Source organism: Anguilla rostrata, chromosome 8 (genome assembly GCF_018555375.3).
Source record: "Anguilla rostrata isolate EN2019 chromosome 8, ASM1855537v3, whole genome shotgun sequence".
Classification (NCBI taxonomy): domain Eukaryota; kingdom Metazoa; phylum Chordata; class Actinopteri; order Anguilliformes; family Anguillidae; genus Anguilla; species Anguilla rostrata.
The window spans coordinates 52,752,066-52,768,571 of NC_057940.1; the positions used below are offsets into that span (position 1 = coordinate 52,752,066).

The following is a 16,506-nucleotide window of genomic DNA, read 5'->3' on the forward strand; positions in this document are numbered from 1 at the left end:
CACACAAACACACACACATGTATACAAACACACAAACACACATAAACACACAGATGCACAAACGTGTGTATGCACACACAAACAAATGCATGAGAGACATATTCATAAACACACAAATTGAAAGACGTTTGTTTTTGGAAAAAAAAACATTTACTTTCACTTGGACTTAATTCACAAGAAGATAAGACACACATTCTTTGAAAAAGGACTTGATGTCTGTGAAAACCATTAAATATTGTCAATAGACATTTTATACAAAATAAATTTTACAAATTAAAATATAAGAAGGCTGTGCATTTATAACAAGGATGGCATAGCCCTGGAACAAAAGGCTAACCCTCACTCAAGATGCTAAATTCCCACCTTTGGCATCCTGAAATATAAACTGGATACACACGCATAAAGCTTTCCGTCTGAGCGCCCAGCGCGTTCTGCGGCCACGCGCCGCCCTCTGCAGCGCTGCCCGGATGCAAGGCCCGGGGTTTCGAGAGAACCTGCCAGTCCGAGCGAGGACGAGGGCCCACGCACGGCTGTGCGAAAAAAAACGCTCAGCCAGTTCACCGTCTCCCGGGAAACCGAATCAACCTTCCGACACCCAACATCTGTTTTATCCAATCACAATGCTGCTGACTTCATTACGTCATCAGCCTCCGACAACCAACATCTGTTTTTATCCAATCACAGTGTTGCTGACTTCATTACATCCAGTGCAAGCAGAAACAGCTGGAGCGGTGCTCTCCTTCCTTCAGCGTGGATCGTTCAGCAGGACAGTCCACCCGCCCCCTGCCAGATCACCTAGCGGTGAGCGCAGGGTCACCACGTGTGCCTCGTAGGTCGAGAAAGGAGGGCTTTTCCTGGAAAGGGATACTCACGAATACCACCTTCCGTCTCAGCAATGTTCACGTCGCTTTAAGAACGGTGAGAAGGAACTGAGAACCAATCAGATGAAGGCCTGTGGATCAGAGGAGAGGAGGCTGGGCCTTTGATTGGCCGGCCCACTGGAATTCTGATTGTCTGATTTTCTGAATCAGATGTTCACCTGAGGTTCAGATTAGCTGACTGAGCTGACTTTGTACTGAGACCATACAGAGGACTTCTGCTAGTTCTGTTCAGTAAATTACCTGGTACTAGGAAGGGATGTGGAGAGAACTGGAGCAATGGGGTGAATTAAGCCTTTAAGGTCTTATGAATTAAGGTCTTCTATGGTGTTTTAATGGATTAATGATCATGTTGGGGGGGGGAGGGGTGGCTGTCTTTCAGAATCTTTCAAGATCCTTCAGTCTGTGCTTGTAGACTACCCTCTTCAATTCAAATGCATTTCATCACACCACACAGTGTAAATTAGTCAACCACAGGGTTTGCCCATAAGAGATACCTTTTTCAGTATTGTGAAGGAACATAACCATATGGGAGTAAAGAATTAACTTTTAAAAACTAGACCTGGGTCAAATGCGTATTTTTTCTGGATTCAAATACTTTTCTTCGCTTTACTGATCTTGTCTGGTGTACTGGAACCACTGAAATACTTTTTAAAAAGTGCAAACCCCGCCTACTGGACATATTGGCAGGCTCAATTACACCAGCCAAGATCAATAGAGCACAGAAAAGCATTTAAATCCAAAACAAATACGTATTTGACCCAGGTCTGTTAAAAACTTGAGGAATGTATCAGGACAGCTTACTTGCTAGCAAGCTAGCTAAATCATAGGAAGCCAAATAGCTGGATGGCATAAAACTTTGAATGAAATTACTCCATGTGCTTGAAGCTTATTTAAATTTGCTCATTGACTACCCCATTATTTTAGCTATAGAGGCATTTCATGAACGTGTATTTATGAATATGTACATCTTCTGGGTCCCATGTATCATTATGAGAAAAACAGGATTTATCTTACTGTCATATTGTTACTCATAAATCCGCCCAAATTTTAATGACTGCCTTGGTGTGAATATGCTAACATAACAAGCTAGGGAGGTCAGAACTGAAATATGATTTAGACTATGGAGGGCACACAGAATTGAGTAAACTGTCTGTTCCAACAGAGGGCAAGAAAGAAAGGTATCCTGAGACCAGACCTGAGTCAAATACGTATTTGTTTTGAATTCAAATACTTTTCTGTGCTCTATTGATCTTGCCTGGTGTAATTGAGCCTGCCAATATGACCAGAAGGCGGGGTTTGGACTTTTTGTCAGTGGTTCAAAAACCACTCTGGTCTTTTTGATTGGTTCAAAAACACCAGACAAGATCAGTGAAGCGTAGAACAGTATTTGAATCCAAATCGAATACGTATTTGACCCAGGTCTGCCTGAGACTGGCAGATGCTTGCGTATGTCTATACCAGCCAATCACAGTTAAGCTTCAGGCACACCCAGACCACAAACCGGGGACCCCGCCTAGAGTGAGCGGCCCAGCCCGGCAGCTGAAGATCTCTCTGACCTCGCCGCTCGTCTCAGCCTGGCACCCAGTCCTGGGCGCCGGCGTGGTAAGGGCCAGTGAGGCCCCCGAGGCCCAGGCCCAGGCCGCGCCCTTGGGGCAGGGAGGGGTGAACGACGACGCCCGCGTCCTGCGAGCTCACGGCGTCATTCAGGAAGAACGGCTCGACTCCGCGGTCCAAGGTGCCGTGCAGGAACTCGAGGCTGGAGTCGGCGGTCAGCTCCTTGTAAGGATGGCTCGGGTAGTGATAGGCGTGGTAGCCGTAGTAACCTTGGGCGTGGAAATAGTGGTCTTGCTGCTGGCGGTGGACGTTATAGGGTTGGTAAAGATGGCCGGGTGACTGGGCGGGAGAGGCGGGGGGCAGGGCGTGGGCTTTCGAGGGGGAGCTGTAGGGAGCGTGGGCTTTTAGGCTGCAGTAGGACTGCAGAAGCCCGGAGGTAAGCCTAGGAGAGAGAGCCAGTTGCCGGTGGTGACCACGGTCATGACTGAGGTCACGGTCATGGTTATTGTGACTCAGGTCGCGGTTGTCGTGGTGACTGCCGTTCCGACCGCGATCAGGAACGCGACTATAGCCGAGATCAAGACTGTGGTTGTGGTTATGGCTACGGCCAAGGTCGTGACCGCCGCAATGGTTGGGGTTGTCCCCGAGGTCTTCACTGTGGGCGCCCATCCCAGGATGGGACAGGGTGCCCAGGGAGTGAACGGGCCCGTCCCGTCCCAGCCGAAGGTTTTTGGCGAAGTCCGGCGGGCCCCCGGCGAGCAGGGTCTGCAGAGCGGCGGCCCCCGAGTATCCCGGCGCGGGGCCGCGGGCGAGGTCGGGGCTCGGCAGGACGGTCTGGAGGGGGCGGGGCGGCGGCTGTCGGTGCGAGGCCTCGCCGGGCCGGCCGTAGACCGAGCTGCAGTGGGAGAGCAGCCTCTCAGAGGCAGGACTGAAGGACAAGTGGGAGACCCGGTGATGAGGGAGCTGCTGGGGGGGCAGGGGGAGCTGGGGGTAGCCCTCGACCAGGCTGATGGTTCCAGTGAGGTCAGCCAGGTGGGGCAGCTCCAGAGCAGGGGGGTTTGCAGGGGGGGAGGCTGGGCGGGACAGCCCCTCTCCCTCGGCCTCCTCCTCCTCCTCCTCCTCCTCCTCCTTGGCCGTTATGGGCGAAAGGCGAACGCCAAGAGCAGAGTCCGAGGAGCCGTCGTGGGAGCGGGCGTCGCCCCAGGAGTCAAACCCCGCCCCCCCTCCACACCCAACCCCGCCCCCCCGCGACCCGGGGCTGCTGCGCTCGGGGGAGGGCTGCGGCCCCGCCCCTCCCCCCGCCCTCTTCCCGCCGCCCCGCCCCTTGCCCCTCCACCACCCGGCGCCGTCGTCCGTGGAGACGGCCCGCCTCCGGAGGGCCTTGCCCGTCCTCCCGCCCCCCGGGTTGAGCATCCACCAGGAGCTCTTCCCCGCGCCCTCGTTCTGCACCCGGACGAACCGCGAGTGCAGGGACAGGTTGTGCCGGATGGAGTTCTGCGGAGGGGTGGAGAGAGAGAGAGAGAGAGAGAGGGAGGGGGAGAGAGAGAGAGAGAGGAGAGAGGGAGGGGGAGAGAGAGAGAGGGAGAGAGGGGGGAGAGAAAGAAAACAGGAAGAGAGTGTAGTGGAAAGAGAGGGAGAGGGAGGGGGAGAGAAAGAAGAAAGGAAGAGAGAGTAGTGGAAAGAGAGAGAGAGGGAGGGGGAGAGAGAGAGAGAGAGGAGAGAGGGGGAGAGAAGGAAAACGGGGAGAGAGAGGGGGAGAGAGGGGGGAGAGCATGGGAGAGAGAGGGGGAGAGAGAGAGGGGAGGAGAGGGGGGGAGAGAGAGAGGGAGAGGGGGGAGAGAAAGAAAACAGGAAGAGAGTGTAGTGGAAAGAGAGGGAGAGGGAGGGGGGAGAGAAAGAAGAAAGGAAGAGAGAGTAGGGGAGAGAGCGAGAGAGGGGGAGAGAAAGAAAAAAGGAAAAGAGAGCAGGAGAGACAGCACTTAGGAGAGGGGGAGAGACAGAAAAAGTAAGAGAGAGCAGGAGAGAGAGCGTGAGGGAGAGGGAGAAAGACAGAAAAAAGGAAGAGAGAGTACGGGAGAGAGAGGGAGAGCGACAGAGAATTAGGAAAAGGAAAGAAAGAGGCCAGAGACAGTGAAAGAAAGGGTGAGTGTGAGAGTGGAAAAAGAGGGAGAGAGGGGTGGGTGTAGGAGAGAGGTGGTTAGAAATTTTACCACAGCCCTCCTCACGGAGCTCAAAACCAAAACAGATGACTCACAGTGTTACGCATAGACTCGCTGAGTCACACTCCAGTGTGAGAGACTTCACTTTCAAACCGTCAAATTATCACAGAGAGTAAGCAAATAAAGTCACCTCCCACTACCAGGTCAAAGACACAGATATTGACTGCAGGCCTTCTGAACGGTAGACCTTGGAATCAAGCCAAAGGCTACAATATCAAGCAGTGCAGTTTGGAGGCCATTAGAGGAAAACCCCAGACAGAGCAAGCAAGCCTAGAAAAAGTGGAGGGACAGAGAGAAAGGATGAAAAAAGTAAAGAATAGGAAAGGGTTTTGAGTCTGTAAACGACATTGGCTGCATCACCCTGATTTTTTCATGCAGTGTTTTAAAATTCTGGGGGAATACAAACACACATGCAAGCCCTGGAACAAAAACTGAAGTATCCATCATCCAAACTTCTGCATTTGACATGGTTGGAATAATTTAAACACAACTACTGAGGCTTTCAAAATGTAATCATTTAACAGGCCGTTAGAGCATGTATATATATATATATGTGTGTGTGTGTGCATGCATAAAATAAGTGTAAAATTCAATATGTCAGTACAAACCGGACTGTTTCCATCCAAGATAACAGATACACCTGATGATCAGGTGTAACAGATATACCTGATGATCACGTCACCCAAGAAAAAATACAGCAAACAGCATCCATGAAGCACAGATGGTTATGCTCGAATTATGAACTACGCATTTATTAATTAAGCTTTTCACCAATATAGAAATATAAAGACAAATTGGACCCCGTTAATAACAGAGACATTTGTGTTATCTTGTGTAAAGGTTATTTGGAACATTGTTAATGTTAGAATATTTATCTTCCTTGACAAGAAAACAAATTATTTATTGAAAAAGGCAAACTGCCTTCCAAATCACTGCACTACAGACTAACCAAAACACATTAATTTAAAACAATAGTCCATAGTCTCACTGTAGTGTAATAGCTGCAGACCCTAACTATCCTAGCTATAGCAGTACTGTCAGAACTGGGTCCTGGCTGTAAAACCAAAAATGGCCTAAGCCATTTTTCGATCTTCTGTAAAATATCTATTTCTGGAAAGTGGATAAGAGTTCACTCAAGGTAATACAGCTCTTAGGTATAACCTTAATCACACACACACACACACACACAAACACACATACACCCACACACACACTCTCTCTCAGCCTGGTACGCTAGGCCACTCATTACCACTATGCCAAGCTACCGGTTGCTAAGGAGACCTGTGGGAGAGGGAGGGTTCCTGTTGCCATGGCAGCAGATCTGCTTCCTTATTACTGAGCCTTCTCATGTTACCTGACTAAAGCACGGACTCAACGGGAAAGAGAGAGAGAGAGAGAGGGAGATTGGGGGCATGTACACAGTCAATCTCAAAGAGAAAGTGTAAACAGGGAAACAGAACATTGTGTACACATGCAGAGGGTGTTAAGAAAACTGAATGAAAAAAGCAAAAAAAAAAAAAAAAAAAAAACACACAGAGAAGGACAACACGGGAAAAAAAAAGAAAACAAGAAATTGACCTTTTTCCCTCGAACCTGGGATCTGGGACCAGAGCCACGGTAGATTGCCGAGAGTCTGCCACTCCCATTAAACCTCACCATGTCTTCTCTTTAAAACTGGAAAAATAAGTAGTCTTTGGATCTATTTTACTATCGCCTAAGTAAAATGGCACCGCTTTTATAGAACATTCCCAAGGCCAAGCACAACAAAACAGATTCCGGTGTGCCTTCTATTTGAGTGGGTGTAAAGGGCTCGCAGCAGCCAATCAGGAGAGAAAGCACTCACAAGTGACAGGCCTTCATTCCCAACAAAGGTATTTTAATAGCTGCAGAACCTGGCAGTGTGCAAATCCTCATCACAAACAAACAAACAAACAAAAAAAAGAAAAACAGAAAAACTGTCGGGAAGAAGGGGACCAATGGGGCGAAAAGACAGAAACTGACAGGAGGCGAGACAGGTAGCATGTAAATGAGAAAAAACTGACTTACAGATGAGAAAAAGATGATAGCAGAAAGGCAGTGAGAAAAAGAGAGAGAGAAAAACAGAGACAAGTAGAGACAGAGAGTGAGGGAGGGAGGGAGAGAGAGGGAGAGAGAGAGACAGAGAGAGAGAGTTCATTTGAGGCTATCCATCAGCTCAGAATCATCACTCGTGTGGAGTGAATATTAAATGCATGACCTTGCATCCTGACCTGTTTTCCATCCACCTGAGCAACAGACTCTCTCACGACTGCCACTGCTCCACTCAGAACACTATGTCCTACTGCTGCTGAGGACTGAAGAGGAACCCACAAAATGTGACTGCAGCTCTAAAAAAGATGATGATGATGATGATAATAAGAAGAAAAAGAAAAAGAAGAAGAAGAAATAATAACAATAATTATAAGAAGAAGAAGAAGAAGAAATACTTGCATTTCGATCACAGTTTAAAAACATGGCCTGCCTCACAGGTTGTCCTTATGTCCAACGAGCACACGTGGTCATGGCCCATGTTGCCCACATATCCCATAATACTCTGGACCAGAAGAGCCCGCGATAGGCCGATGCGTTTCCTCCCGGGCCAGTCATTGGCTGCCCACGCCGCTCGTTCCAGGGCTGCCGTAGTGAACGTACCGGCCCCGGGGGAACACAAGCTGCCCGGTGTCGGTGAAGCCCGGTACCGGTGAAGTCTGGTGTCGGTGAAGCCCAGTACCGGTGAAGCCTGGTGACGGTTAACCGTGGTGCGGACCGACCAAACCACGTCACAGGTGACACACTGGGTATACTAATCCCCCCCCCCCCCCGCATTATAAACCACAGCACCTCACTTGGACAGATCATTCATCTCCCTTTGCCCCAGGTACACCATCGAGGGGGAATAACAACCTGCCGCGAACAACTGATTAAAACCACAAGCGCCTCGATCTGTCCCTGTCAGTCACAGGCAGAAATGTCTTGCCTTCAGAGTGGACCGTATTTCATTCAGATATCATGACCGCGCGGTGTCTGCCAAGGTCCGGAAAAAATAATATCGCATGTTTAAAAAATGAACACGTCTGTCGCCCCCGGGCACACGCGTGCAAATTCCGAAACGCGCAGAGCGAGTTCTTTCCCGAATAAGAACCGCACTGTCACACGTCTCAAAAGCATCCGGAGCTTCGTAATTGGGATGGATTGAGGCCATTTAAAAATGGATAGACAGAGAGAGAGAGAGAGAGAGAGAGAGAGGGGTACAGGCAGGGGGAGAGAGCAGGGGGAGGACCAGGACTACTGAGGAAAAGGAAGATGGGGGTGCACAATTTTACCCTTCCAGATATCTGACAACAAACTGCCCATCTGCACAGAAAGGTGCAAACAATATTTAGAGAAGAAGAGGAGAAGGCAAAGGTACAGAATTCATCACACTGTGCAGTTTACAGCAGGCACTGATAGCTTTGGCAATCTGTGCTCTTGTGAAGTAGAGCCAGAATAATGGAAGGGTGGGAACTGTGACATGAGCAGCTCATTCTGTGGGCACAGACAGGGAGCATTGTGGGTATTGTGGGTGGGTCTGTGGCTGTGGTGCTTGGCTGTGGCCAGTAAGAGAGAAGTTGTCTGCCTGCAATTAAAGCGAACTGAGAAATCTGCTCTGCCTCAGTAATTAGCCTGGTTTGAATTATTAACTATTTATCCCCCCTGGACCCAGAGTACTGCTCTCAGCACAGATACATACGCGCGCACACACACGTTCATACATGTGCGCACACACAGACACACAGAGCATGGAACGCTAACACGCAGGCCCGATGACTCACTTGTGTAGACAGGCTAGCAGGCTAGCACACTGGCACTGGTGCACTGGCACCGTAGCATTGCAAGGCTGACACAAAGACAACCAGGCAGCAAGGAGGCCTCTGTCACTGTCCGCCACAGCTAGCTTCAGACAGTACCACACCTTCCACCAGAGGGCCTAAAAAAGTTTACTATAACTGCATTGCTGAGAGAGCCATCAAACTGAATCCTCTCATCTTGCCCATCATGACGGTTGTCCATGCAATGACCTAGGCAAATATGTTCATGCTGTAAGTCACTACAGGTAAGGCCTCCTGTATAATGTCATGACAAGGCAATGTAATCTAATGCCAGTCTACCAGTGCACTAAAATCAGTGTACCAGCGTACCAGCGTCAGAGTGCCACTGTATCAGTGTCAATATCACTGCTAAGTGTGCCAGTGTGAACATACTGTATCGCTGCTAAGTGTGTCAGTGTATGAATGTTAGCGTGCCAGTGAATAAGAGCCATCATATCAGTGTAAGTGCACCCATGCAACAGACTCACTGTGCCAGTGCATTTGCCACTGTCCCAGCGTGTTAGAGGTCTAGTATAGTAGACTTAATGTAACAGGGAATCAGTGTGAGTGTTCGCTTATCAACTCTTATATTAAAAAAGGTTAGGTCTTATCATATCTTACATCTGCAATGAATGTTTTGGAAAAGCCATTTGTTTCCAAGGTCAGTGTAACCAATGGAGAGTATGTGTGAGTATCTATGACAAAACTAAGAGTGCCATTAACTTGACGCTTAAGTTATGTGTCATCGAAGTAAAATGTATACATTCAAGTATACGTGTTCCACCCTACACGCTCAATCCATTCCTCGTGTTATTTCATTATTCGTTGATAATAAAACATTACCTTCCACCCCGCTGAACTGTTGCTGTCCCCTTTATCCTTGAAATAAGGTACACACCGGACCATCCAGTCGTAGATCTGTGACAGCGTGAGTCTTCTGTCAGGCGCGCTTTCAATGGCACGCGTGATAAGATCCGCGTAAGACTGGTTTCCCCACGCGTTCCGTCGCGAGGACTTGGCTTTGCGCAGCTGCACGTCGATCACCGTGGCCCTGGGTAGGTTTGAGAGAGTCGTCGGACTGGGAGCCAGGGCGACTGCTGAATGCTTGGACTCAGCCGGCACGCCGCCGCTCCATTCGACTCTGCACGCGGGAACATAGTCCGACTCCTCCTTTATGGAGCACAAGTGGAGACCAGGGTACCCGTCCTCGACTCCCATAAAATCTTCTGGGCATGGCAGCGGCCAAGTACAGGAGCGTGGCCGGCACTGGGGTGCGTAATCCGGATCGATTTCAACCTGCTCCTCCCGCCGTTCGTCACCGCGCTCCATCATCAGCATCTGTCCTGAATTGCAAGACTCACTTGGTAAAATAAGGACCATTACAATCAATTCAAAAGCAGTCTAAGGATTGTTCTGGAGTTAACGTAAAAGCGACAATATCGTTCGTGCAAGAAATGGAATAACACACGCAGTTCTGTAGCCTATCACGCGTCTGCAGTAGCACAAGTGAACATATAATGACACAGCGACAATAATGTAGCCTACAGTTATACACGCCTTTTAATGAAATTGTGCGAGGAAAAATGAGGAAAGCAGCCCGTGTACTCGCCTACCAAGTGATTCCATATCCCGGCGTGGCGCGCATCAGTATGTCTTTTTGAAGCATTAAGCATTTCCCCTTCAAACATGCTGCAAGCAGCAACAGATGACAGCTTTGACAGCGGTCCAACAGTGATCGTTTGCAGATGTATTTTCGACCAAAGAATAGGAAATCAGAAGATTTCAAAGATCGCCGTCTTGTCTGCAGATTTGTCACCGGCGACACGAGCATGAAGTGCCATCGCGAGCGCTCCAGATAGTGTGCGGTGCCCCCACAGCGAGGACAACTACCCTCTTAAAAATCAGGTCGCATGAATCTTTAATGAAGCGCCGGAATTCCAGACGAAATTAGACAAACGGCTCCGGCAGCTCTTTGTTGTTTAGGAGCACCATGGATATGCGTTTATCCCGTTTATATCTAGTAAATATAGCCTATTGTATACTAGTCTCTCCGCATTTATTCTCTCACGGTAGTGAGCTGTAGGCTGCACGTGGATGGAGCATGGATGCATTTAATAAAGTCTGTTGGATAATCGATGAACTGGTCAAAAAGTCAATCCCGGTAGGCATAATAATAAAGCGGAATGATAAATGCGGGATACCTTGATATAGCCTGTATATGTTTAACTGTGCATTACACAAGCCAAAACATGCGTAGTAGCAACAAAGACGTTAGAGAATGCGTTGATTTATCTATCATATAAACCTTGCGTCGTGGAGGAATTTAAGCTGGAAAGAAAACACAAAACCGAGCGAATTGCGCCTGTTGTGCACACAATGCATGCGGCCAATTTTGTGTTCATTAGATTAAAAAAATGTGTAAGCATTGACAGACTCAATGAAACTCCTTTGTTCTATCTCGGCGTAAATAATTAAAAGGCTATTCGTCGCAAATAGTTGACATCTCAGTCACGATATTACGATGCTTCCCGTTTTTTTGCAGTTACATTCTCCAGAAAAGGCACCCATTCGACCGGAAGGTTCCCTGCAACCTGTTGCAGTGACAGTACAGGCCATGGTGGGTGTGCGGGGTTATTTCCTTGTGGGCAACTGGAAACTGGATTGACTATGTTCATTTGTGAATATTGATTGCCAGAAAATAATAGTGATAGGCTACTTTTAAAAGAATTAGGATGTGTAAGATTCACATATTTTTTATTGAACCTTGGAGTAGCTAACTGCTGCGGGCAGCCAGGAAAGCTGTTGATCATGACACGTTTTGGCAACTGCCTATGCTAATTGCATACGTGCCAGACTGAATGCCCATTCGACAGCATCCGCTTGGGCATAGTAGATATCTGTAAATGTCTGGCCCCTGCCTGACTCTTAAAGGCGGGGACGCTTGTATTCGCTTTTTTTCTGACCAATTTCGTGGACCATTCCCCCCTGGTGACATATCCATATATTATTGACAGCTGATTGTCTTCCGAAACAAAATGTGGAAAGACATTAGGCTGGGGGAGGGCCGCTTGCGTGATTAAAAAGGCATGGGCCTGTGGTTTTAGAGAGCAGACGCGGCGCTGTTCTAACAAGAATTCTGTCTGACTCGCATCCTGCGGAATGAATAACGCCAAGACTTTGTTTCGGCTCAAAGAGCTCAATATTTCAGTCTAGTAAAACAGAACCAGAGCGATGACAGCCACTAAAATGAAGGCGTAAAGCTTGCGAACGGGAGATGAATGCCAAACAGCCGCTCGCTGGCACGCGCGCGCACATCGCGCCGTCGCCGGCTCGTCGCGGTCGCGCCAGTGTTGTGAAACCCGAGGAACCGCTGGCGACTCGCCGCCGCCGCCCGCCTCATGAAAGAGCGGAGCTGGCTGGTGGGCTGGCTGGCCCCCGAGAGGAAGGAGGCCGCTACTCGGGGACAGGAGTCAGGCTACAGGTGTTCACCACGCCCGTGTCACTACCCCTGCACGTCTTCCCCTCGCCTCCAGGAGGGACCATTCCACGCAGGGGATACCACGGCAACCGCAGACACAACAGCAGTGGGGTGGCAGTACAGTGCAATGGCTGCCCGAGGGTAAAATCCCAGCTGGGGGTACTGCCAAGTACTCTAGAGCAAAGTACTTAGGCTGTTCCAGTTAATATCCGGCTATACAAACGGATTTGATGTAAAATCAAAAGTGTCCAGACCACTTTGTATAAGACCATCTGCTAAATGCTTACGTGGAAATAAGAATTACGGTTCCACCATTCTCCGTGAAATTTGCAATTACCGTATGTCTTTAGCCATTACTAAAACTGCAATGACTGCTCCTACTACAAGGTAGTGCTGTCTGCAACCTGAAGGTTTGATTTAAAAAAAAAGAAACAGGGGCTTTGTGTTATTACAAAGTCATTTTCATCAAACTGCCCATGTTTCCTGAGCTGAAACTGTCACACAATCACACCCAAACTAGCCATTTGTTTCCCAGGTTTGCGAGCCTTGGTAGCGACCAAAGGGAACGGGGGACAATTCAATCAAGCTGAAATGCGAATACGATGGCCTTCTGGTTTACGAAATATTTCAAGAATGGCCATTGAAATTTAATATACAGAGTGTGTGAGAGAAATCTTACAACCTTGTTCCTTGCTCCTGGAGAAAAGGCAAAGCAGGTTATTCGTGTGGCCTGTGTCCATGACATGAACAAGCTTGGTGGGGGCGGGGGGGGGTGCAGCATGGTGCATTGTCCCAGAAGCAAAGACCCCCCCCCCTTTTGATGAGGTCATCCTCACTACTTATAGCACTCAAATAAGCCAATCAGCGGGGGCGACAGCCTCTTCACGCACCACCACAGGCCTAACGCGAAAGGGCATAATAGTGGTCCGTGCACCCAGAGTGGCTGCCGGTTGAAGTCCATTTGAGGTGAATGTCAGCATGTCCAAATGAAACGGGAGAAAAGCTAATCCTTAACACTCTTGCACTTCACAGTTCAGTGTCGGTGTTGGTGTCGGGGGCCTGTGATTGGCGCCTTCGCCGAGCGCGGGTCCCGTACGCGTATCGACGGCCGTCGGGCTGCAGAGAGACACCGAGCGCCCCGGGGCTGTGTCTCCAGCAGCCGAGGGGAGACAAAACAGAACTACTGACGCAGATCCCTCTACTGTAATTACAGCACTGCCACAGCAACCAGAGAGCATGCACGCACGCACACGCACACGCACACACACACACACACACACATACACACACACACATTCACAGACACACATACATACACACACACACACATTCACAGACACACATACATACACACATACACACGCACGCATACACACACACGTTCACAGACACACATACATTCATGCACGCACGCACGCACACACACACATACACGCACACGCACACACACACACACTGATGATCTGCAGAGATGCTGGTAACCTAAAATGACTGAAGAGCATTTACCACCATTCAGCCTTTCTCAAGGACGCTTCACAAATGCTTTAAAATGGAGTACAGGCAGTGAGGTAATTCCCTTCTATACACACACGGATAATAAGCTGCAACCCTTTTTATGCTCGTTTAAAAATGTTTTTTTATTTTTAATACTGGAGGTGGAGAGGGAGTGATCTGAGGTTCAGCAGGTGATTAGACTAGGAGAACCAGACAGGGATTTTTCTCAGGATGTCGAGGAACTTGGCACATTTTACAGCGAGCTCCACTGACTGTTTTAAGACCTTTTCATTGAGAAGGTAATGTCGCCTGCATTATATACTCCACTGCATTATGTACACTGTAGTAACGGTTTTATACTTGTGTAAAGAGAAAGACTTGCCACCCATCAATTCAATTTCACTTTCAATAAAAGCGTTTTTCTTGATCTTGTATCTAAGTTCTAGACAAAGCTCAGCATCACTCGGGCTCAGACATGGAACCAACAAGAATGCTAGGGAGACCTCTAGTGGTGACACATAACATTGCAGCAATAAGCACATCTTTACTTCAAAAGTGAAAAAATATCAAATGTGTGTTAAAAAAAATATATATATATATATCAGGGAAGGGGCAAGGAGTCTTAATTTTCTACCAATTTATTACCAAAGCTAACCAAATTCACACAGCAACTTTGAACAATCATGACCATGCCAAACAATACTGAAAAAGTATCAGTTATTTTGAGCAGAGAATATTTATAGGATGGTAAAATAAGGAATTCCAAAGACAAGGATCTATGAGGTTGGTCATCCATCTTGGCTAGCTAAAAGGAAACAGACCTGTAAATGTGATCCTGGCAAGTCATTATGGACAATAAAAATATGCAGGTAGTAAATGCAACAGTTTTCCAAGTGATAGTTCTAGGGGGTCTACTAACGGGGTTGTAATGGTCTGTAATGCCACATTATCCTGGCCTTTTTGTGGATGCACTCATACTCTCAGATGGCAAGAGTGCGTGACCATCTTCTCCCCACGTTAAAGCATTTCTTTCCCTCGAATTCCACCTTTGAACAGTAAGACCAGCAATATGCTGTACTGTAACCAGTCCTGCCAATTAACTCAAGATAGGTTCGGTTTATACTAATCTGAAACATTCAGAAACGTAAGCATCATCGCCACAGAAACAATGGAATGGCAAGGGAAGGGAGAATTGTCAAATTCAGCTTTCCTTTAAGTTGGAGAAACAAAAAAAAACAACAACTCATGTACAAATTAAAATCAGGCGTTGATCCAAGAATTGAAAATCTGTTAACACAACTGGACACACACATCAGCATCGAGCTCAGCACAAACAGCTGAACTTCATTCACAGTGGTTAAAAACTCAATTACTCCAGTCCCGTTTTGAAAAGCTTGTGAAGGGGGAGGGGCCTAAGTCACCCGTGACAGACAAAAGACCACTCCCCTCAGTCAGGCTAAGGTGCGAAGGGTCAAGCAGTACCCGTCCTGGGACACCTGTTAGCCTATTCCAAGCAGTGAAATCCTGTAGAAATATTAACAAAATATGAATAGCCAAGACAAACGGAAAAGCTCCACGTCATGTGACTTTCCAGGACGTGGAGCTTTTACTAATTGCCCACCCCAGGCCATACTCCCACAAGCTAGGGACATCAAGACCATTACATTTGGTCTTGTGCAGTGCGGTCCGATAAGCATACGGGCTACTGATTTCACATTCACAGCAGGAAACTGTACGGGCACATCAGAGCCTTTTTCTTTTTTTTTTTAAATTAAAAAAGAATCCACCAGTAAAGCAATGAGGTTCAATGAGGGCAGACGTGTGCTTGTTCCAATTTCATCCAATTACGCAGAATGAATTGGTCCGATCCGGTAATAAGCTGTACACAATGAGCAAAGACAACTTTCCCGAAATGCACGCAACTTCAATTCTTGAGAGCAGGGCACGAACGCGTACTTAAACTCTCGTACGTCATTCATAAATATATGTTTTAAAAAAAGGAATACAAATCAACAAAAACAAAATGAACAAAGAGTACAAGGTGGGGTGAACACAGTCACACTTAGCCCCTCCCAGTACTAAACTGCACATGTCCCTTTAAACGATTAGACTGAGGCTAACAATTAGCGTCATCCTAGATCGCCCTCTAATGGAACACAGCCATTAGCACGTTAATTTTTTTTTTCTTCTTTGAGGCAAACAAGGTGGCCCTCTCGTGTAAAACAACCGATTGGACATTGTGTCTTCAAAACAGTCAATTCTCATATTTTGGTAAATGTTTGCTGCACTTTCTGTGTTCAATGCCGTTCAAAGCTGCAAACACAGAACAGAGGGGAGCCATTTTGCGGCAGTGTAACTATTTCACTCGAGGGAAACTCCCTGAGCATACACAACGAGCAGGTTTCTAGAGTTAAGGTTAGCCACCGATGCCTTGTGAAGATATGCCTCCACAACATAAAAGCAAAGCGTGTCTAACTAACGGGTCCGAATCGTTTTTCGGTTCAGTAACTCTCGAAACGGCTTCGGGGGTAAGGGTGTGGGAGCATTTGCTTTGCGTCCCCGGCCGTCAAATATCTTGCAGACCCTTTATGGTGTGAGATCACAAATAGGCCTACATGATCAGAATGTTCTTAACTGAACATTCTAATGCTGATGTCACAATCACAACTGGCAACTGAAAGCAATGGAGTTCTAGAACACTGAATTTAAAAAAAACATTCCAAAAAGCCTACTCTTAAAAGGGTTAATTGTCACTAAATTGAGTGAATGCTGCCTTTTGGACCCAGGTGGAGTAAAGATGAGCAGGGAAACCGTGGAGCCTCCACCTGTATCACTGCTTACTCCACTCCATTGCTTTTCCTCTACCATGATCCCATCTCCTGTTTTATACAAGACGACACACAGCAAAGGGCGGCGTGAAAGCCACACCGCGACTCCACTTTCACCACAAACACCTTTGTTTAAACAGGGTCATGTGACACAGACAGAATTCATTTCCGTTAATTACACAAGCA

At 47.7% G+C, this 16,506-nt stretch overlaps 2 protein-coding genes across 5 annotated transcripts in view; both read right to left on the reverse strand.

The window, feature by feature from the left end:
- Nucleotides 1-491: 491 nt before the first annotated feature.
- Nucleotides 492-13,199, reverse strand: LOC135260417 (forkhead box protein O6-like). The gene is made up of 2 exons (XM_064345631.1): nt 9,364-13,199; nt 492-3,929 (listed from the first exon to the last, which is right to left on the reverse strand). The coding sequence occupies exons 1-2, from the start codon at nt 9,898-9,900 to the stop codon at nt 2,451-2,453; spliced, it is 2,016 nt and encodes a 671-aa protein (XP_064201701.1). The 5' UTR covers nt 9,901-13,199; the 3' UTR covers nt 492-2,450.
- A 915-nt stretch (nt 13,200-14,114) lies between these two features.
- Nucleotides 14,115-16,506, reverse strand: part of LOC135262016 (nuclear inhibitor of protein phosphatase 1-like) — a 9,751-nt gene continuing 7,359 nt past the window's right edge. For all 4 annotated transcript variants that reach the window (XM_064348773.1, XM_064348772.1, XM_064348774.1 and 1 more), the window contains one exon: nt 14,115-16,506. This exon is cut by the window's right edge. The gene's annotated coding sequence lies outside the window, so the exon portion shown is untranslated.